The sequence below is a fragment of the Danio rerio genome, chromosome 18, assembly GCF_049306965.1.
Source record: "Danio rerio strain Tuebingen ecotype United States chromosome 18, GRCz12tu, whole genome shotgun sequence".
NCBI classification, from domain to species: Eukaryota; Metazoa; Chordata; class Actinopteri; order Cypriniformes; family Danionidae; genus Danio; species Danio rerio.
The window spans coordinates 32,965,160-32,989,879 of NC_133193.1; the positions used below are offsets into that span (position 1 = coordinate 32,965,160).

Here is a 24,720-nt window from a genome sequence, read left to right on the forward strand (position 1 = left end):
AAAAGGATTACTAAATCCAGATCAATTTTATCTGGAATAAAACTTTGAAAAACTTGAAAAGACCAGAATTCAATTCAATTCAATTCAGCTTTATTTGTATAGCGCTTTTACAATGTAGATTGTGTCAAAGCAGCTTCACATAAATGGTCATAGTAACTGGAACAGTGTGGTTCAGGTTTTAGTGTTTAAGTTCAGTTCAGTTTAGCTCAGTTCAGTGTGATTTAATCATTACTGAGAGTTCAAACACTGAAGAGCAAATTCATCTATGCGTAGTTCTACCAATCCTGAACCATGCGAGGCAGTGGCGACAGCGGAGAGGGAAAAAAAAACTTCACCTGATGGGAGTGAAGAAAAAAAACCTTGAGGGAACCAGACTCAGTTGGGCACGACCATTTTAATTTCTCCGCTGGCCAAAAGTCTTGTGCAGAGCTTCATTCGCCGTGGTTTAGGCTGGAAGATGGCCTCAGCGAAGACTCGTCTGTCCCTGGAGCGTCGCTGGAATCAGACTCATGTTCTCCACTCCCCACGACCATCAGCGTAGCAGCAGCTCAGGATATGGCCTGGTCCCGGATATGGAATCCTTGGGATCATCACGTCGCTGGTCTTGGATCCAATCAGTGACTCCGCATAATTTGAGGACCTCGGGATGAGTATCCCCAGGTGAAAATAGAGAATAAAGAGAATAATTAGCGTAGCTGCTGTTCATAGTGTATATAAGCAAGATGCAGAAGCCTGTGTGGAACCCGCTAGGTGATGCATTGAGTGTATGCTTTACTAAACAGATAGGTCTTTAATCTAGTTTTGAACTGGGAGAGTGTGTCTGAGCCTCGGACGTTATCAGGAAGGCTATTCCAGAGTGTAGGAGCCATGAAAGAGAAGGCTCGACCTCCTTTACTTGATTTTGCTATTCTAGGGACTACCAGAAGCCCTGAATTTTGAGATCTTAAAGAGCGAGTTGGTTTGTAGCGAGACAGAAGGTTGGTTAGATAAACAGGAGCTAGATTATTTAGAGCTTTATAGGTGAGAAGTAATATTTTAAATTCAATACGAAACTTAACAGGCAGCCAGTGTAAGGAGGATAAAATTGGGGTTATATGATCATATTTTCTAGACCTGGTCAGAACTCTGGCTGCTGCATTTTGTACTAATTGAAGTTTTTTAATAGAGGATGCTGGGCAGCCAGCAAATAGAGCATTACAGTAATCCAGTCTCGAAGTCATAAAAGCATGGACTAGCTTTTCTGCATCTGAGATGGATAGCATATTTCTTAATTTAGCGATATTTCTCAGATGAAAGAAGGCAGTTTTTGTGACATGGGATATATGGTTTTTAAAAGTTAGATTGCTGTCTAATATGACACCCAGATCTTTTATAGTAGAGCTAAAGCTAACTTTGTATCCCTCTAATTGTTAATTGAGTTGCGAGATCTGCTGTGTGCAAGATTTAGGCCCAATAAGTAATAATTCTGTTTTGTCGGAGTTTAAGAGAAGAAAATTGTTGGTCATCCAGTCTTTGATGTCTTTGATACACTCAGTTAGTTTAGAAAGTTCAGACGTCTCGTCAGGTTTAGTTGAAATATATAAGTGAGTATCATCTGCATAGCAGTGAAAGCTGATCCCATGTCTTCTAATAATGTCTCCCAGAGGTAGCATGTAAATTGTAAACAGTAAAGGGCCTAAAACTGATCCTTGAGGCACCCCATACTTTACTGGGCTGACTTGTGAAGGCTGTCCATTAATATTCACAAACTGGTAGCGGTCAGTTAAATGTGACTTAAACCATTGTAGAGCCTGTCCCTGGACACCTGTAGACTTTAAGCGATTTATGAGGATATTGTGGTCAATGGTATCAAATGCCGCACTAAGATCGAGTAAAACTAATAGCGAGACGCACCCTCGGTCAGCAGCTAAGAGTAAATCATTGGTAATTTTCACTAAGGCGGTTTCTGTACTGTGGTGAGCCCTGAAACCTGACTGAAACACTTCAAAAATATTGTTCGTCTGCAGAAAGGAGCATAATTGAGTGGAAACAACTTTTTCTAGTATTTTAGACATAAATGGAAGATTTGAGATAGGTCTATAAGCTAAGTTGTTGGTGTCTAGTTGCGGTTTCTTAATAATAGGTTTAATAACAGCTAGCTTGTAAGAGTTTGGAACATGGCCTATAGATAAAGAAGAGTTGATAATGTTAAGAAGGGGTTCTCCTATAGCAGGTAGCAGCTCTTTCAGTAATTTTGTTGGAGTTGAGTCCAGCATACACGTAGCTGGTTTAGAGCTATTTATAATTTTTACTAACTCTTCGTGTTCTATGATTTTGAAGCAGTGTAGGTTATTATTATGATTCAATGAAATATTTACAGGATTGGGAGTATAAGCCGGTGCAGAAAGTTTGGCATCTCCTATTTTCTGTCTAAAGCCTTCTATTTTATTTCTGAAAAAAATTCATGAAGTCATCACTACTAATTTGCGGTGGAGTAGTTTGTTCCAAGGATGAACGATTATTTGCTAATTTAGAGATGGTGTTAAATAAAAATCTAGGATTGTTATGATTATTTTCTATCAGTTTGCGCAGGTGCTCAGTCCTGGCAGATTTTAGAGCCCTCCTATAGCTGGACATACTGTCTTTGTACGCAATTCGAAAGACCTCTAAATTAGTTTTTTTCCATTTACGTTCCAGGGCGCGGGTTGCTGTTTTGAGCGCACGAGTATGACTATTATACCATGGTATAGTTTTATTCTCTCTAGCCTTTTTTAATTTGATGGGTGCCACAGTATTTAGTGTGCTAGTAAAGATGGCATCCATACTGCTGGTTACTACATCAAGATCATTTGAGTTTGCGGGTGCATTACGAAATAGAGAGAGATCAGGTAAGTTATTTATAAATTCATCTTTAGTTGACGGAACAATAGTTCTACTAGGGCGGAGTATTGGAGCGGGTTTGCTGATTTCAGGTAAACACAGCTTATATAGTAAGAGGTAGTGATCTGTAATATCATCACTTTGTGGTATAATGTCTACGTCAATAACCTCGATTCCATAAGACAGAATTAGATCTAATGTATGCTTTAAGCGATGGGTTGGACCCACAACGTTTTGCTTTATCCCAAGTGAGTGTATTAAATCCATAAACGCGAGCCCTAATGTATCATTAGCGTCATCTATGTGGATGTTAAAGTCACCTACAATTAGCATTTTATCAGTTTTGACTAGTAAGTCAGAAATAAAATCAGATAATTCTTTTAGAAATTTGACATATGGTCCTGGGGGTCTATATATGGTGATTAAAGCGAGAGATAAAATAGGGTTTTGCATAGTATCTGGAAGCTGAACATTAAGCGATAATGTTTCAAAGGAGCTAAACATAAGTCCGTTTCTCTGTTTAATATTAAGGAAATCACTAAAGATTGATGCAACTCCACCACCACGACCAGTTTGACGAGCCTCATGTTTATATAAGAATCCTGGAAGAGTTGCTTCATTAAAGCTAATATAGTCATTTTGTTTCAGCCAGGTTTCAGTGAGACAGAGTGCATTAAGATTGTTTTCTGTTATTATTTCATTAATGATAAGTGCTTTAGGTGCAAGTGACCTGATGTTTAGGAGACCAAGTTTTACGAAATTTGTATTTTCACTTTCAACTGGTTTTTCTGGTTTGATTCTTACTAGATTTTTTCTGGAGCACGTAGTACGTTTATTTCTTAATCTAATAATACGAGGAACAGACACAGTCTCCATAGGTTTTGCCAGATATGCGTTACTGATGTTTAAGTGGGGTGAACAAGAGTCTAGGTGGCTATAATGTGAATTTTGTGAATTTTTACCTGCTAGTCAGATGGTGCGAAGTAATCTGGAGATGTTGTCCGACAGGAGTTCAGCTCCGGCTCGACTGGGGTGCAGGCCGTCAGGACGGAAGAGCCTAGGACGCTCCCAGAAAAGATTCCAGTTATTAGCAAAGAGCAATTTCTGTTCTTTACACCATGTTATTACACCATGGAATTCACAAGCTCCCTGCGTGCTTAATACCTAGCTATTTTATTCACAGAATTGTCATTGTTGAATGATGGCTGTGGTGTCATTTTGTATGGTGAAGAAGTAAGTCACAGCATTTGGAGTTTATAGTAATGGGTTTGCACTGGTCCTTGAGTCTGTTGCATCATATTCTCAGAAGGTTTATGTTGCGGATCTCTGATGACATTACTCATGAATGGTTGTCTCCTTGGCGGTGATTCTAAATGCAACACATAAACAAAAAGCCTCAGAGGCATTTCAAGTGGTTTGTCTCCATCCAGAAGATTAAGGACAGAAAAATAAGTTGTTACCTCTACATTTATACTATGGACCGATTTCATATTATCAGTGTCCTTTAATGACTGATGGAACTTTAAAACAGGCTGCAATTAAGGCAACCAATGGCATTTGGAAACCCCGGAAAAAAAAAGATATTTAAAAATGTATCAAGTCTGTGTGTACAGTGTGAATAGATGACTACTTCTTATAATATGGATATTTTTTCCTACAAAAGACAAAGCTGCTACTTCTTAGTATATCAGCTACAGAAAATGTGAGGGGTCCAGAGAGGGAGAGAGACAGAGAAAGAAAGCGAAACAAAAAAAACAAGATCTCTATGTGAGATTTGAACTCGCTTCACTGTTAGCATTGTTGTTTCTTAATGGGGGACTGTCCGCTACGCTATTGCCGCACTCTGAATCATCTGTGGAATGATACGCTGTGATTTATGGCCAAGGTACTGTACAAAAGTGTATAAAACAGTTCATTGCCAGGCAGGCATACAGATGGCCCTACATGCTATTGCCACATTGTACAGTAGCCTAAAATGCCCTAACGCAAAAACAAAAGCTGCACTGAATGTTTTCTATGGTAAGAGCACATCCACTGTTTGTCACGTTTGATTTCAAAAGGTTTGTTAAATACAATAATGATTCTTTTGAAAAATATCAACGCTCATTTAAATATTCAGTTGGTTATGAAAAGTACTATGCAGTTATAATCCTCTCATAATGAAAAAACTTGTATATCTGTGCTTCTATCAAATATTCCATCAAAATTCTCATCAAAAGAGTTCCCAATGCTCAGTAAACTCTCTGAAACAGACAAACTCTGGAACACAATCTGCTCTGGAGCAGGTTATCTTCAGAGAGAAAGTTGCTAAGGTTATTTAACATACCCCAAAAGTGGAACCAAAAGCGGATATTATCCAACCAACTTACTGTTAAACTTAATGTCACATAGCCTGCTTTCTGGAATACCCCCCTGTTTCTTACTTAAGGCTGAGAAGTGTTTTCTGAGCCATCTTATCAAACTGGTTAAAACTGTTATTATCAGCATCCGAACTGGCAGCTTACACACAATGGAATTTACTTTAAAATATTTGACATATAAAATGACCAATAACTTAGGGTTGTTTCCAATCCTTCAAAAGTCCAGGTCCACTCAAGAGGTCTCCATGACCTCTGACCTAGCTTGGTAGATCCAGAGAAAACAAATAATTTGAAAAAAAAAGAAAAAAACAATGACACATATTATTCTAGATTTACTCTGAAGATGGATGACACCAAGGTCAAATAATCTATGCCCTTAAACATTCAACTTGATTAATAATCATAAAGACATGAGAAACTATATGTATTATGTGAGATTTCAAGACCAAAACAAAGACAGATGTTCCTACATAAAACGCACATTTCCAAAGGAAAATAACTGACAATAGCGTTGTTTTTCAGGTAAACAAGTCTGTTCACTTGGCGTTGTTTTCAAATATCTGCAAACATATTATGGTGTTTCTAAGATATAGATACATTGTACATACAGCAACTTTTATGAAGATTTAACAAACAAAAGAGCTTAAAATAATGAAAAACTATTTGCTAATGTTTAATGATTGATAATGTGCAGTTATTATAGTGGTACCATTAAACAAAACAAGCATAATTTGTCCATTTCAGATGTTAAAGATAAATTTGAAGATCAGCTCATGTCACATAGACACTGTATAGCTGGCTGAGATGTAACAGGATCACATTCTGAAGGAAAGATCTAAGTATGCAATCTGAATAAATATTCTGTGTCCACAGGGGTGAAGGCAGAGATCTTCTCTTCTGAAATCAAATCTCAAAATTCAGATCCCCCAATGGATCTGGGCTTGGCTGAAGATCACTTTTCTCGACCTGTGGTAAGTGTTCTCTTTAGTCACTCTGTAGTAATACTATTTTTTAATGATTAAATAATAATAATATAAAAAAATATATATAGTAAGAAAATATATATGTAAATTAAAATCACATCTACATTTTTCAATTTGCCAAAAATTGAATTCGACAAAATAATTTTTTTACATTAGTAGAAACAGCCTGTTAATACTGTCTTGAGCCCATTGTAAAGCCACCAAGTCTGCCCGATTATGTTATTGACCTAATTGAATGTTTTAAATTCTTGTAACATGCGTTTTTGGTTTCACCTAATAAAAAAAAAAGTTAATTGAGAAATTTTTATTGCTAAAGCAATTTTACTGAATTTGTTCCCTATTGTCGAAAAGAAAAGAAACTGAAAAATAAAAATACAAAATAATGAGACACTACACATTGCCACATTTGTTTATTTTTATTAAACAGACACTATTGTGAAAGTACATTAAAAAATACATTGAACATTTATATAAAATCTACATTTATAAAGTCATGCAATTTAACTCTCATAATACTCACAAAGCTAAAGTATTATTAATACATTAACAGATATGTGCAAAAATGTCAAAAACATCAGAAATGGTAAATATTTTAGTGAGGTTACTTTGTGAGGTTGTTTAGTGCAGCCACCTAAATATTACAGTTCCTCAAAAGGTAATATAATGTTATGAAAGCAAATTTGTAATGGTTAAACCAGTTCAATAAATTCATCTAATATGTTCACATAAGACTAAGCCGAAAAGAAAATGAATTAATGAATTCTTACATACTAAAAGCAGACTTTAAAAAACACCATCAAATATAAACAGTGGATTACTTAACCCTGGTTGGCAGGTGATTCCAGAACAGAAAAAAAAAAAAAAAAAAACTTCCGAAAGTCTCAAGAAAAAAAATAATAATCAGAGAGCAACTTCAATCATGTTAAGCTGAATCTACAAATATTTACCATGCAGACATATTTAGAAAGTCATTGTATTCCAAGTTGAGTAAATACAATAATTCAAAAGCACAAAAAATGCATTGATAATGTTTCTTAAATTGACCACCACCTCTTCTTCTGGGACATTTAGCACAGTTGACAGGGATTTTAAAGTTAATTTTGCTGCTGCTGCTACTTACTGGTTTAAGAATTCCCATCTTCTTTGTAGTTGTGTGGGTTTCCAGTGGCCCTGTATGTAAAAAAAAATATAAAATAGCTGTCAATTCTAAGTCTACATATATCAAATACATATGCAAATGTCTCCATACCATTAATATAATTTTGCAAAAAATACCACTACTGTTAGGTTACAAAACATAATTTTAGGATTCAGAATGTGGATGTCTACATAATTATTAGCATAGTAACAGTACATTAACTTTCCATACTGTGAGAATGCTATTTGGTAAATTGCGTATTCACATGTAAAATTTAAGTCATTGTCCCCAGGCACCTGTTTGTTTACAGCAATTTTTCAGAATAGTTGTCTTTTACATGATTTTTAAATTTATAGTAAATGTGAAATATGATAGGCTGAAATTACAGGAGATTTTAAGGAGAAATAGCAAAACAGGAGGGCGGTGGGAGATGGGTCTGAAATACAGGAGACTCCTGGAAAAACAGGCGTGTTGGTAGGTATGGTATAAGGCTATAGTAAAACTGGTAACTACTGGTAACATAGAACAATGTGTCCTTGAGAAACATGGGTTAAAAGTCTGCATAACACCAATCACAGCACATGGCAGCCCTTAATAAACAGCTACACACGTTACATTTTAGCAGAATTTGAAACTGACATGCAATAAATATATACGCAATTGTTAGAAGAGTACTTACTGTGAAAGTCATCGTGGTTTATTTGCGCCTCGCCCAGCAATGGTGGCTTCATGTTACGGTTATACTTAAAGAAAATAAAGAAACATGTTAGAGCACATACATGTCTTTTTCATCATAAAATAAGTTTAATAACAATATATAAAGTACACAGAGAGATCAGTATGGTCAGAAACCATAGGTTAAACTTTAAAAGTAAAGTGGTTAATACAGTTTTACTGCCACAGAGTAACGTTAATGTTCAACATTATGTTGGAGGCTAACTTAATCAATTTAAATCAGGTTAACTTTATGTGTCGAAATTAATGTGGCTTGCACTTTGTTAAACTTAAACATGATTTAAAAAATACAGAATTCAGTACTCACTGTAACTTTGTTGAAGAAAAAAGCCGTATAAATATAATTTTTTGTTGATTTTCTGCCATCGCTCCACTGGAATTAAAATCTGCTTCTTCCAATCCAGGGCTGGACTGGGGAAAAAAAAATCAGCCCTGGCATTTTGGGCCAGAGAGGCCCACTACATTTAATCAAAATGCTATCTATCTGTGCATGTGCAATATGTTTATCAACTCTTATTTTATAAAAAACACAAAAGCCATATATATGAAATAAATAAATAGAGACATTAATTTCAATCAAATTTTTGTATACTGTCCATAAAGATTTTTGTTCAGTTCTAAAAAATACACTATTCATTTAATTATTTTCCTTCGCCTTAGTCCTTTATTTATCAGGGATTGCCACAGTGGAATGAACTGCCAGCTATTCCAGCATGTTTTATGCAGCAGATGCCCTTCCAGCCACAACCCAGTATAGGAAATCACCCACACACACTCATTCAAACACTCATACACTACAGCCAATTTAGCTTATTCAATACACTATTCACTCAGCCTATATTAAACAATAAACATAACAAAAACTGCCTGCTGACGCATGAGTAAATCATTAAAGGGAAAAGTGTACTTTATAGTTTCATTTATCTCATCCTGCTTGCTGTTTCACATCTTAACAATGAAAACATAATATAAGGAAATTTGTTTTATTTTGATATTATGATTAACAGACATCAAACAGCCTTGTGTAGCTAAATATTTATATGACCATCATATTCACTCTACATATTTATAACAGAACAGCGCTTAAATATAACTGCCTCCTTTCAGTTTCATTGAAAAGAACAAACTTTACCCTGTCTCTTTTGCAGAATATCAGTTTTAATAATCAATAATGGCCATTATAAAAGTATAACGCACAATACATTTATACGATTAAGACAAGAAATCAATCAATGTGCAGAATCAGTGTACGTGGTAACATAAATTAATATATTAACTGATCTCTGCTCTCAGCCAAAACAGAGATACCTGAGAACAAGTGATTCAAAAGAAAGAAGAGTTGTTAGATAGCAGCAAGATAAATTCAATATAATGTTTAACAACTGTAGTGAGATGAGATCCAGCAGTAGATCTTTGATGAACTGTCCGACGTGCACTATACTCTCACCTGGGGTTTATCTCAAAGCACCAGCTGAACAACTGGCTTCAGCTCTTGGCAGAGTGTGTGTTTCACGTGATTTGCGTTTTTAGCCGTGTACTAGAAAGAACAGAGAACTTTTTAGAACCGCTAAATGAAACGCCAATGTCGTTCCCGCTATTTCTCTGCACCTCCCTTCCGTTTCTTCTCCATCTCTCTGACTCTTGACTATTTTGACAAATACATGCCAACTTTGCAGGCTCACACAGAGCCCAAAGTCCTAGGAGTTTGTGATTGGGCCAGCCCAATGTCAATAAAGAAAAGAACAAATGGGCTGCAGAGTGTAATATGGGCCGGCCTGGTCTGTCTGTCCGAAAAAAAAAAAAAGCATCTTTTTTTTTCACGCACGCACACACACACACACACACACACACACACACACACACACACACACACACACACACACACACACACACACACACACACACACATATATATATATATATATATATATATATATATATATATATATATATATATATATATATATATATATACACATATACACACATCAAATACTCTTTGTTCATTTTGGATCTGCACCCAGATACTACTATTCTCCACAATGGTGACAAAAAAAAAAATCTTTTACTGCATTATGCATTTTATATTTTTTTTTCTTCTTGATTTTACAGAAAAATACCAGCAGCTGTGTTTGCCAGTAATCTGCTGTTTTTAACTTTTAACATTCATGAATGTAGTTTACAGAATATTTCTGTTAAAAATACATTCCACAGTCTGTATTTTTCATCAAACACATTTAAACCTTCAAATCCCCGAGCAAAATCCTCACTATTGTCCTCACTACAGAGGGTCGAATACTCAGGCAGTGATGAAGTTAATGATATAATTAAGTGTATAATTGAAGGCGGATAGAGAATTATTGATAACCAACTGTTAAAAGAAGAATCACTGAAGGAAAGAAAAACACAAATTAAAGCCAAAACCAAAGATGAAAATCAACTGAAAATAAAACTCTAAATAAATGAATAATTAATAAAAATAAAACAAATTACTCAATAAAAATGTAATTTCTCAAGATTTCAGCAGATATCATTAAACAGCTCCACAAACATCAGAAGCTTCACTTATTACTGACCTTCGACTTTATTTCTGTCATGAAAAAAATGTTCATTTGAAGTCACCATGATGGAGGACAGAGTCTGCTTTAGTTGGGCTCTTCAACTATTTGGTCTGACACTAGTTCTTATTTTGGCTGCTATAATTAATTGTGTTAATCACACAATTTGGTTAGCATGAAAAGCCAAAAGAAAAAAACAACAACAAGTCTAATAAGATTAACTATGATATCGAAACCACCCTCACCTGCTTGTGCGTTCATTGAATATCTTGTTAGTTATAAGTGAGTACCATATGTAAATGAAAAAACTTGTCCTACAGCAGCCAATGACTGTTTAACAGGTCTGAATACACCATTCACAATGAGAATGTTTGATCTATGGCAGAACTTACAGACATCAACAATTAGTCTTTGAATCTCAACAATGGTGACAAACAAAAATTAAAAATCGGTCCCACTTTATAGTCGCTTATACCTGTGAACTTACATGGTAACTAGATGCGAAGTAGTATGTAACTAAAGTGTATGTACACACTGGCACATAATATTTACTTGTGTAATACTGGTATAACTACACACATGTAATAATAACCCACTAAATAGTATGTGTAAATTTAAATGTGTAACTGGAAATTGGTAACAACACTAAGAAAGTACACATCTGTAACAAGAAATATGTAAATGCACTGCGTAACAACATGTACTTGCAGGTGTTTTCCCACTCCCACACCTGTTTGCATACCATGTACTTGTGAACATTTTTATAGCAGAACTAATGCTGCATTAGAAGCTTTTACCTTGTGATAACAGTGTACTTACATGGTAACTCCACAGGAACTGTCCACTCCATATAAAGTGTAAAATGGTCACAAATTAAAGACTACAAAACTTTTGAGAGAACATTTGAAAATCATTCAGTTGCACCACTGGCTGGGAGGGGGAAATAGTAAAGGTGCCTTAGCACAGCTGATCCATTAAAAAAGCATACTGGATTCATTGAAAATATATATGCCTTTTTTCTCTTTTATTTGCTGTTTATATTGTGATTTCTTCAGATTCAAAAATGTCATGATAATGCAAACAATTAACTTGTTTTAATAAATCCATAGCTTACTCGAAGTACTTTTGTAAAACACTGTTGCAGAGTAAAAATCCAATATGAATGTGACAGTTTTGCTTTGATAGATCCTAGGATATAATTCACAGCACTAATTGTTTGCTTTATTACTCTTTTTAATTTTTCTTTTGTGATTGCTGGCACTCTGTTAAAAAAACACAGTGCACTCTCAGAAATGACTGTACAGGAGTTGTCACTGGGGAAGTACTTTTTCCAAAAGCTACATATTTGTCCCTGAAGGGTCCATAATGGTACCCCAAAGGTACTTTTTATGTAGATGTGGGTACTAATACGGACATTTTAGGTACCATTGTGGCATATTTGGGAACAAATATGTATCTTTTAATAAAAGTACTTCCCCAGTGACAGCTCCTGTACCTTAATTTCCGAGAGTGTGTAAATTGCAGTATTTTGTAACTTTGCTAGAACATTGGAACTTCAATGCAAAAGTTACACTACATATTCAATAAACTATTCCTGTAGATTCAACACGCGTTTTCCCTTCGTTATATAAGGATATGAGTGGACAGTTCCTGAGAAGTTACTATTTCAGTACACTGTTAATAATGTGTTGGGTAAGGATTTATATTACACAGTAGTTTGTGACCATTTTGGAAGTACACTTTTTAAAAACTTTTTACACTTTATTTGCACTCAGTATTTACACATTTGGTGGACAGTTCCTGAGGAGTTTCCATGTAAGTACGCTGTTGTTAACCAGTTGCACAGAGGATTATGTTTTATATATTACACAGTAATTTGTGACAAATTTACATTTTATATTGAGTGGAAAGTTTCTGAGGAGTTACCATGTAAGTACACTGTTAATAAAGTGTTACATAGAAAATATTTTTACTAGTTACACAGTAATTTGTTGTTACGCAATGCACTTACATAATTCTTGTTAGAGATAAGTACTTTCTTATTGTTGTTATCAATGTCCTGTTACACATTTGATTTTACACATACTATTCGGTGGGTTGTTACATGTGTGTAGTTACACCAGTATTAAACAAGTAAATACTATATACCAGTGTGTACACACACTGTAGTTACATACTACTTACACATATAGTTACCATGTAAGTTCACAGGTATAAGCGGCACTATATAAAGTGGGACCCATAAAATAAAGGAAAAGAAAGAGATTGTGAGAACTTTAAGCTGCATAATATATTCATGCTGCAATGTATGCTGGGATTTTGTACTATGCTGGCACCCAGCATGCATTGCAGCATGAATGAATTAAGCAGGTTTTTTTTTAGAAACCATGGTTGAGGTTCATATCCTGATTCTTGATGTCTGTGTGTCATGATGTGCGGCTGGAGATCCCAATGTTTTGTGCATGAAACTAATTAAATTTTAATTTATTATTTATTCCTTGGATAATTTACATTTACATTTAGTCATTTAGCAGACGCTTTTATCCAAAGCGACTTACAAATGAGGACAAGGAAGCAATTTACACAACTAAGAGCAACAATGAATAAGTGCTATAGGCAAGTTTCAGGTCTGTAAAGTCTAAGAAGGGAAGTATTAGTAGTATTAGTTTTTTTTTTTTGGGTACAGTGTGATATTCAGAGAGGCAATTGCAGATTAGGAAGTGAAGTGGAGACTAAATAGTTGAGTTTAAATAGCGAGTGACTCTGCTGTTCTGATGCAGTTAGGGAGTTCATTCCACCAACTGGGCAGATTGAGCGTGAGCGTTCGCGAAAGTGATTTCTTCCCTCTTTGGGATGGAACCACGACGCGACGTTCATTCACAGAACGCAAGTTTCTGGAGGGCACATAGATCTGCAGAAGTGAGAGCAGATAAGAAGGAGCAAGGCCAGAAGTCACTTTGTAGGCAAACATCAGAGCTTTGAATTTGATGCGAGCAGCAACTGGCAGCCAGTGCAAACGGACTAGCAGCAGAGTGACATGTGCTTGTTTAGGTTCATTGAAGACCACTCGTGCTGCTGCGTTCTGGAGCAGTTGAAGAGGCTTGATAGAGTTAGCTGGAAGCCCAGCTAGTAGAGAGTTGCAGTAATCCAGTTTGGAGAGAACAAGAGCTTGAACAAGGAGTTGAGCTGCATGTTCAGATAAGAAGGGTCGGATCTTTCTGATGTTATAGAGTACGAATCTGCACGATCGAGCAGTTCTAGAAATGTGGTCAGAGAAGTTTAGTTGGTCATCAATCGTTACTCCAAGGCTTTTCATTATTTTGGATGCAGTAATGGTTGCCCCATCCATCTGGATTGAAAAGTTATGGTGTAGAGTCGAGTTGGCAGAAACTACAAGCATTTCCGTTTTTGCAAGGTTCAGCTGAAGTTGATGATCTTTCATCCAGTGTGAAATATCCAACAGGCAGGCTGAGATGCGAGCTGGAACCGAGGGATCATCAGGATGAAAAGAGAGGTATAGCTGGGTATCATCAGCATAGCAGCGGTAGGAGAATCCAAGTCTCTGGATGACTGGTCCTAGAGATGATGTGTAGATGGAGAAGAGAAGTGGCCCAAGAACAGAGCCTTGGGGTACCCCAGTGTGTAGATGCTGTAGGTTGGACACCTCTCCCCTCCAAGACACCCTGAATGACCTGTCAGAGAGGTAAGATCTGAACCATTGTATAACAGTGCCCGCAACGCCCAGTGACTCGAGCGTAGATAGCAGGATCTGGTGGTTGACAGTGTCAAAAGCAGCTGACAAGTCCAGCAAAATGAGGACTGATGATTTAGAGTCTGCTTTAGCCAGTCTGAGATCCTCCACGACCGAGAGCAGGGCAGTCTCAGTTGAGTGGCCTTTCTTAAAGCCGGATTGCTTGTTGTCCATGAGATTGTTTTGAGTAAGAAAGTCCAGGACTTGATTGAACACTACTTTCTCCAGAATCTTGGCCATGAATGGAAGCAGGGATACTGGTCTGTAGTTTTCAAGTAGCGTATGGTCCAGGTTGGGTTTCTTTAGCAGTGGGGTTACCCTAGCCTGCTTAAATGAAGTGGGGAATAAACCAGAGTCAAGAGATGTGTTAATTATGTTAGTCAGTGTTGGTATGACTGCAGCAGAGATGTATAGTAACGAAGTTGAACTACTTCACTACTGTACTTAAGTACTAAAAGGCAGTATCTGTACTTTACTGGAGTATTATTTTTTTCTCCTACTTTCACTTTTACTTAAGTACATATTTTCCATGAGTTTAATACTTTTACTCCGATAGATTTTTTATGTGCTGCATCGTTATTCGTTACTAGGGGTGTCAAAATGATTGATATCAGTTTAGTAATAATAGGTCATAACCGGTTATTACGTGATGACGTCATTTATCTCCTATGCGCTATGTAGCAATACTATGGAGAAGGACGGAGGCGCGAGGGCGAAGCGGCACAGCATACCAGCCGCTAGTTTACTATTTGGGAGAAATGTTGTAAAACTTAACCTCTGTCTATCTCTCGCTCGTTCACTTTGGACATTTGATTCGCTGGCCAGTTTGTAAGGTAACTTTTCCTCTCTTCTTAGCTGTTAAAGCTGTGGATCCAGACATAAGCGTGCCTCTTGTGCAAGCTCCACTGTGTCTATTACCTGTGATAATCGCGTATTCTTCAGGCCATGGGTGAACAGCGCTTATATTTCTAAAGCCCCTTCTGTTGAGGACAATAACCAATCATAGCCGTGTAAGACCCGCCTGTCAGCGCTCAAAAAGCAGGCGGGATAATATTGACATGAGTTTATTAGCTGTAAATGCTTGTGCTGTCTTCTGTACATGAGTTTTGTTTTATACAGTACATCCAGAAAAAGTGTTTTCTTTGAGCAGGTCAAATTAAGGACACAGTTCGTATATCTGACTGCTGCATTAAAGGACAAAATTGAATTACAAAAAATCCTTTAACTCTTAATTTCTTAACTGATTAATTTCTTAATCAGCCTCTACCAAATGGTTGAGATTTTAGTTTATGGTAAAAGTACCAGAATTAATAAATATACTACAGAAAATATGAACTGTAAGACCAATTTAATTAAAAACATAATAAAAACAAATAAAAATTAATACTAAATCATAGCCATAACCCATAAAATATTTCATATTTTCATTTAACACAGTAATATACACGTTTTCAACACAACAACAAGTGAATTAGTGAAGCAGGATTTAGTTTGCTTGTTTAGTTTAGTTTCACGAGTGCTTCCAGAAGACGAACTCCTTTTTATTGTGGTATTAACCAATCAAATTTCAAAACTCCCTAAGTGTGAGTGTGTCTTTGTGTGTTTGTGAGTGAAAGTGAATAATGTGTGCGTAAGAGAGAACAACAGTGTGATTGTACCTGTGTGTGCGTCTGTGTGTGTGTAAGAGAGAGAGAGAGAGTAAAAACAATTGCAACCGTAATGTCCCCACAATTCACAAAAATGTGTGTGTGAGAGAGATAGAGAGAGAACTGTGTGTGTGAGAGTGTATGAATTGGAGAGAGTGTACATTTAGGTGTGTGCAGGACAGTGTGTTTGTGTGTGTGTGTGTGTGTGTGTGTGTGTGTGTGTGTGTGAGAGAGAGAGAGAGAGAGAGAGAATATGTATGTGAGTGAACATGCTGAATTATCTCATCAGTGAAGGCATTTTCTGGTAAAAGGGCCTGACGATGTGAGTTCTTGTACCATAGAAACTATTTACTGAGAAAAACAGTATCATAAGCCATGTTTCTTTTCGTTCTGCTTAAGTACCCCAAAAAAAGATATTTGAAATAAACAAAACAATTAGTGTATTTTGACTGCTTTCTTTAATAAATACATTACACAATACTTGTACTTTTACTTTCAGTACTTGAGTAGTAAATTTTGAAATAAACTACTTGTAATACTTAAGTACAAAAAATGTTGAATACTTTTGTACTTCCACTTAAGTATGGTGCTTAAAGAGCACTTCTACTTCTACTCAAGTCAATTTTTGACTTGTACTTGTACTTAAGTATGGGTCTCTAGTACTTTATACATCTCTGGACTGCAGGAGAGATGGCTTGCAAGAGATGAGAGGGAATGGGATCGAGTGGACAGGTAGTTGCATGGCTAGATAGCACGAGTTTGGACACCTCAGACTCAGAGAGCTGAGAAAAAGAGGTGAGTGTGTGTGGTGTTGATGGTGTATCTTGCGTGTTTGTTGTAGATGCAGCAAATTGAGCACTGATTTTTGCAGTTTTGGTGCAAAAGAATGTTTTTTCTTTATTAGTTGAACCTCCATGGGAAGCTGTAACATATCCCAAACAATATCAAATAAAGCTATTTTCTATGTCTTAACTTATCAAATACTAGAAATATATCTGTAACGATTAAGTACACACAGTAGAGCAGGGGTCTCAAACTCGCGACCGCTGTACACTGACAGAATCAGCGGAGCGGGGAGAGAGAGCGCTCCCCGCTCCGCTGATTCTATCCGTACACAGCGGTCACTGGCATTCCCCGCCCGCCGTGTAAACAAAGGGGCGTTGTCGCGCGCGTTCTGATCAGCTGTTTTGTCGCGCGAGTACTCAAGAGCGGTGTTATCGCGCGCCTACTGAAGGGCGGGACCGAGGGTGTATCGCGTCGTGGGGGCACTTTTGATCAAGGGCACTTACTATGCAAGACTAAAAAGGGCATGTGCTCTGCACAGGTTGAGCCCTATGTGTGCACGTGCCTGCCATGCATCTTATATATATTATAGGTAGATACAGACTGGTACAGACTGATGTGAATGGAGTGGGGTGGGGGTGTTTTATTTATACATATATACGCCTTTTTTTTAGGTGAGGGAATGGAAGTTTTGAGTGAGTTCCCCCACTTTTTTCCCTAGGACTTCAATCAGTCAAAGTACAGGTCTAGACTTAATGATGATCATCTTCATCTTCATCTTCATAATCTTCACTCAATGTTCTATTAATGTTCAGGACACATCATGTTCAGAAGAAATAATTAAAACTGTTAATAATGACATTTGAGGACGTTTTTTTGTGAAATCCCTTATGCGGCCCAGCCTCACCCAGACTTTGCCTCCTGCGGCCCCCAGGTAAATTGAGTTTGAGACCCCTGCAGTAGAGTATCTCATCGCCTTTATTGCTATAACTGATGAGCTTCAGAAACACAGTTATAACAGCCAGGGAAACATTAAGATAGAAGATTAAAGGTTCAAGAGCTCAACTAAAGCAGTCTCGATCTTCATGATGGTGAGATGAAATGAAATATTTTCAATAAAAAAATATAAACCTCTGTTAATTATCAAATATTCTTATAGAAATTAGAGATTTGAAGTCATACTGTAATCAGTGAAGCTGGTAATGCTGTTATTTTATGGAGTTGTGTAATGCTCTGTTTTAATTCAGTAGGTTTGGTGTGAGACTTTGGATGTAGTTTTATTTTTTGTTCTTTTCTACAGTGGTTGGAGTTGTTAACAGCATGTGTTCATCAGTGTCTGAATTCACTTATTTGTGGTCATTCACTCTGTCTAGTGGACTAAACCAATTGACTAATTTATGGACTAGTGAATGAGAGTGTGTGGTGAGATTTCAGACACTCCGATTAGTTTCTCGAAAACAAAGGTTACATCTGTTACAGATATTATCTGTATTTTGTATAGAAATGAGGTGTTAATTATTTAACAGGTTTTCACTGTAAATTGTACAGATTTTTGCTGTTAAAATCACAGACATTTTTTACTGTGTAGGTCAGACAGTCATACAACAACATTGGTTGCTGCAGAATGCGACCCACAGACTAGCCAGAGACCAGGTTTTATTTTTTTCCCCCTTATACTTCACAGATGACATCCAGCTTTCTTTAAGAAAATTCCTCCTCTGAGGATCAAGATATGGTTCCCAGGAATTAAATTTATTGAATTTGTATGTTTTACAGATGGCCACCTTCTAAATAACCCTTCTTGTAATATGTTTTTGTACTCTCTTTTCTTAGGAAGGCGTATGTTTCTTAATATATGGTGTTTTTCTAGTAAGAAAAAGAGAAGTTTAATAGAAATCAATGTTTTAGTAATTAAAGTGAATTTTTTTCACCATACAAAGAAAATGTGAGTGGTGCTAGGCATGGCCAACCGCAATGCTACCATGCATTAGTGAATTGCCTAATCACATGTGAGTCAAACTCCATGTCTGCATGATGTTGTTTAGTTTGAGATATGACTTCTCAAAGTTGCTAGGGTGCAATAGATGGTTGCTAATGTGTGTTTGGATAGTTATGGGTTCAAGACTTGGGTTCAGGACAGGTATCTGATGTTAAATAAGATTAAAAGTGATCAAATACGAAACAAATGTAATTAGGACAGGTATCTGATGTTAAATAATATAAAAGTGATCATAAATGAAACACCTGGAATCAGGACAGGTTGCTGGTGTTACTGTACATGATATATTAAGTATTTGACACAAAACCCCTGGGATAAGGACAGGTATCTACAGGTATAGCAGTGGTAATATATCTTTAGTTACTTTTTTTATATATAAAAAACACTAAATTCACATGCAACACCTGAGATCTTGACAGCTATTTCAAAGTACTAAATATAAAAAAGCGTGTTGTTCACAGCGGTGTTGGTTACTGCGCACCACATTATTGAACTCCAATATCTCTGAGGGAGATTGTTACTAGATAGTCAATATTAACTTGAGAGATTTTAAAAATAAAAAGTATTTTAAAAAGGAACAACACGCAAATAACAAAACAAATAAAACTGGTCCCGTGGAGTTCAGCCCTTAATCTTGCCAGTGTATGCTGTGCAGTGTGTGTATAGCCTCCTAATGCAGCACTGTTGGCAATTCCCGCAAAACTGAAGGTGATTGTATTATATGCATGCATGTATAAGCTATTTAAAAGCAGAAAAAAGAGGAAAAGAGGAAACCCCCACATTCACTGCGATACTGGTATTACTGGTGATTAACCAGTGGGACAATTTCCTCATCGTCACAACCCTAGTGACCATCAACTGTTTTCTTAGAGAATGACAAGCTGACAAAACATTTCTGCATCTCTGATACAAGTATTATTTCTGGGGTATTATTATAATGCAAGTATTATTTATTATTTAATAAAATTATCCACTAGGTGCATCTGGAAGGCTCGAGTGTATCACACCACTTGCACGCAAACCTCCATTGGAAATAAATAACTTGCGCAAACTTTAGAAAAGACTCTGTATGCAAACGGCCTCTAAAAAGCTGCCATCATTTGCGATCCCCAGCAGTTGATCTTCTTGCACAGCTATGGTAATTTAACTGATTTGTTAACAAATGGTTTGCGTATCCATTCCTTGGCAGTTCATGGGTCCTTCACTGGGCCTTTTTCCCTTGGCAAAGAAACTTTTCAGAGATGTCTGTTTCTTACTCATTTTGCTGCTAGTGGGTTAAATTTAAGTGCTCAAGTGACTGAGATGTAAGCGATAGAATACAGTCATTTTTCAAAACAAAAGACTTTTCAAAATAAAAGATAGTTCAAACTGATATTAATTAATTAATTAATTAATTGATTGATTGATTGATTGATTGATTGATTCATTGATTGATTGATTCATTCATTCATTCTTGTGTGGGCCGGTGCCCGGTGGTTGGGGACCACTGTCCTATATCATGAGTTGTAGAATTGCCTCTGAAACACAACAACATTAAACATAAAACATAATTCATGCATTCTTGGTTTATTTAATACCTTTAAAAAGGTGTAAGAATTCTATGGCACAATATACAGATCACAAACACACTACATGCACTTTGGGGTGAATTTTGACTTTTTAAAAGTCCATTTCAACATTATGTGTGTGTGTGTGTGTGTGTGTGTGTGTGTATGTGTATGTGTGTGTGTGTGTGTGTGTGTGTGTGTGTCTGTGTCTGTGTCTGTGTCTGTGTGTGTGTGTGTGTGTGTGTGTGTGTGTGTGTGTGTGTGTGTGTGTGTGTGTGTGTGTGTGCGTGCACGCGTGCGTGCGTGCGTGCGTGCGTGCGTGCGTGCATGCGTGCAAAGAATACCCTCCATGTGCAATATCTATGAAGATGGGCCAGAAGGGTCCTGTTAAACATCTTGGTAGATTAGATGTCACACAGGAGTCTTTAGTTCCAGACTTTTTTGCACCAAACCTCATAAACATCACACCCAGATCCATTTAGGGGACTCATTTACATTTTAACTACAACCTCAGTTGTTACAGCACGTAATATTTTAGAGTACATCATGCTTTGTGTTTGTGCGTGTGAGAGAGAGCAGGGAGCATGACAAATATCAATCAAAAGTCAGTATGAACCTTCTGATTCTAGGGGTAAATCCTCTGTTTTTAATGAAACCATTTCTGAAGAACATTTGACATGATCTATGCCACATACCTACTATGTAGATGTCAGAGAACAATTTAACTTGTTGAATCAACTCACTATACAGCTAGCTCCACAGCAGATCCGGTTTTGATATGATACACTCAGCACCCTTCAATTTGGCAGACCATCGGAGGGAAAGGTGAACTCAAAGTCTGCCTTATGAGTCATCTTACAGGAACAATCTGTTAGGGTTGTTGTTTTAATAATCGATTAATCTGTCAAATCGAAAAATATATCTTTATTAATCGATATAAAAGAGAATAGCATTCATTTCCAACCCTTTATTCAAAAACAGATCTAAAATATAGGGCTGCATCAACGAATTGTTTAAATCGATAAAAATCAATCACGAAAAGCATTGGCAACAAATTTTATTATCAATTTGTTGTGTATTTGGATTGAAGGACAAAACTACTAAGTTTATATTATTATTATTATTATTATTATTATTATTATTTTTTTTTATTTATTATTATATATTTTTTGTTTTATTATAACAGCTCAGGAATGAGCTTTTTTGTTAAATAAATGGTTGGAAATGAATGCTTTTCTTGTTTTCGTTTTTAATCTAATTCATCAATTAATCAAAGAAAAAATCGACAGACTAATCGATCATTAGTTGCAGCCCTCTAAAATCTTTAGAACGTGCACAAACATGTTGTTTTTGAACACCCCTGAACTGTTAGAATTAAAATCATAAAATAAAATAATAATACTTAAATACTAATTTAGTAGTTTTGTCCTGTATTAAATTCAGATCATCAGAAAAATCTTAAATCAAGATACATACTAGACATGAAATAGCAAAAGAAATTATGTCTTGTTTTCTGGAAAAAAAGTTAAGTGATTAAAACAAGGCAAGGCAAGGCAAGGCAAGTATCAATTCATAGTGTTTTACATAAACTGGAATAACAGAGACAAGTATAAGAAAATAAAAACAAATAATAAAATTGATTAAGAACAGATAAAACGGATTAAAATGCATTAAAACAGGTTACAAAAGAATAAAAAAGAAAAGAAAGAGATAATAGTGCAATCTGTCAAACGTAGCACAGGACACATTCAGTAAAGGCACAGCAAAACAGATGTGTTTTTAGTCATGATTTGAATGTGCCTAATTTTGGAGCACATCTGATCATTTCTGGAAATTGATTCTAGCAGTGAGGGGCATAGGTGCTGAAGGCCGATTCACCTTGCTTTGACTAAACCTTTGGAATTTCTAGTTTAAAATCATAAAGATCTGAGTGATCTATTAGGTTTTATTTAGTGAGCATATCTGTAATGTATTGAGGTCCTTGGCCATTTAGTGATTTATAGACAAGTAATAATACTTTTAAACCTATTCTAAATGTAACTAGGAGCCAGTGTAAAGACCTAAGGACAGGTGTGGTGTTCTCTGATGTCCTGGTGCAGAATCCTGGGCGCAGTGTTTTGGAAGAGCTGCAACTCTCTGACTGTCTTTTTGGGAAGGCCAGTGAGGAGGCCGTTACAGTAATCTACCCTGCTGCTGATAAAAGTATAAAATAGTTTTCCTAAGGCCCAATTTGAATTCTATTTTTGTACCCCTTCCCCTAGGCCCTTAAAGCTGAGGGTGAAGGGCTTTAATATTTACCCCTAAGAATTAGGACAGCACTACAACACCTGCACACGTCATCATATGTCATCGCAATATCTTGCTTCATATGAGATTTACACAGTTGCTATATTCATCTAGGTAAACACACGAAAACAACATTAACATTATAGCAGACACTGTAAAAATGTAATTCCCAGCCACTATACATTACTGATAGGGTAATAGAGTGTCACTGAGTGTCTTGATGTTGTGGGACTGCTGTACAGGAGTTATGATTATGGATTATAGATCTTTAAATTTAGCAGATTTTTTCTGTGTTTTTTTTAAAGCATGATGGTAAAACACGAACACGGTTATGAATATATTAAAACATGTGCTTGTTTGTTGTAAAAATTTGTAATAATGAAAAAAAAAAAAAAAAAACGAATTTGTGGATCTCCTTTCTTCCGGGTGCTACTATCCTGCTGTTGTGGCTGGTGTATTCTGGAAAATTTTCTTACCCCTTGGTTTCGAAAGTGGTCCTGAAAAAAGCATCTAATTCTTACAGTGTTTTTGAGATGATAGTATGCTGATTTACTAACTGCTTTGATAAAACTACTGAAACTCAGACCTAACTCCAAAGTCACGCCAAGATTCTTGACCTTATTTTTTGTTGTTAAGTCTAAATTTACACTTCTGCGTCAAGTGATTGACGTGACCCACGGCGCATGCAACGTGCATAGCTGGGCATTTATACTTCCGCACTGTTTCTTCGCTGGTGTATTTTTTTTTCTGAACGCTTCCCAAATGTTCAAGTGGCTCAAAGTTGCTCATTTTGAGGCAGGAACTGGCGGACATGCAACCATGAGGTAAACGCAAAGCAAAACTTTCCAGCTGGAGCTCCTTCACGAGACTCCCCACTTGTAAACAATCGCTCCATCTCCAGGCTCGTGTGGCTCTCGGTCCCGCCCAGACTTGTCAGGGCTACCAAGCCGACCAATCACAGAACTTGTGCTACGCATCGTTGCGATGTGTAGTTACATTTTTTTGAGAGGTGCGCGTCAGCGACACCGATGGCCAGGCAAAGGGCTATACGTCAACGCGTAGGCTGCGCAGTAGCATACGTGTGCGCTTGATGCAGAAGCATACATTTTTTGGCCCGCCGAATACATTGGGCCAAAGAGGGCCAGCTGGGGCTTCGGGGCGGAGTGAAAGGAGAGGCGGACTTTGCCTGAGTTGTTAAAGATGGCATTTCTTCATTACACTAGTTTTCCCATTGCACATGAGTACACGCGGCCAACAAATTTATTATAAAGGGAAAGAACACAAATAGCTGGTCAGTTTAAGATAGGCTATTCCATAAAACACCTTATAGGCTGGGGTCTTTATGATAGTTTTTGTCAAGTTTAATAGGTGTGTTTGTGCGTGATACGCCACATTGTGAGACCTGTGTGTGTGTGTGTGTGTGTGTGTGTGTGTGTGTGTGTGTGTGTGTGTGGCCAGGCGAAAGAGCGCTTGCTTGACAGCTCTGTTGGTGCCGCAAGGGGCTTTTATAAACTTCTAAAAACGTGGACATAAAAAAAGGACAAACTTTTATAAACATGTCCACTTTTGGAGGCTCAAAACAATAGTGTCATATTTCGATAAAATAGCCTAAGCTATATTTGAATAATTTAAAGAATTACAAATATCGCATATAATAAAATCACATTCAATAAATAAACAAATATAAAACAAAAGCTATTTATAACAATTTAGGTATATACAATACATAAACGAAACCGTTTTAAGCCATATATACTTTAATTTTACAAAGGCCTCTGTGAAAAATAGATTTAAATTTTTTTTAAAAACAATAAACGCCGGAGGAGGTTAAAAATATTATTTAAAAAGTATTTGAATACGATGATATTAATCAAGTCTTGCAAACAGAGCTTTTTTTGTGTAAGTGAAAGCAGAATCTAGCCTACCTTTTTTTTCTGTCACTCAGTCCTGCGCAGCGCCGCTTTAAATGCATTGGGGAAAAGTCCAAACACAAAATGTGTTCTATATACTCAAACAAGTGCTTATGTTTTTATATGATGTGGTAAAATTCATTCATTCATTCATCTTCTGCCGCT

At 36.6% G+C, this 24,720-nt stretch overlaps 1 protein-coding gene across 12 annotated transcripts in view; it reads left to right on the plus strand.

Moving 5' to 3' along the window:
• Window positions 1–24,720, plus strand: part of def8 (differentially expressed in FDCP 8 homolog) — a 180,910-nt gene that overhangs the window by 89,445 nt on the left and 66,745 nt on the right. For all 12 annotated transcript variants that reach the window (NM_001328206.1, XM_073929047.1, XM_073929052.1 and 9 more), the window contains one exon: window positions 6,093–6,190. In NM_001328206.1, the coding sequence (NP_001315135.1) occupies window positions 6,093–6,190 (98 nt within the window). The remainder of the gene's footprint in view (window positions 1–6,092; window positions 6,191–24,720) is intronic.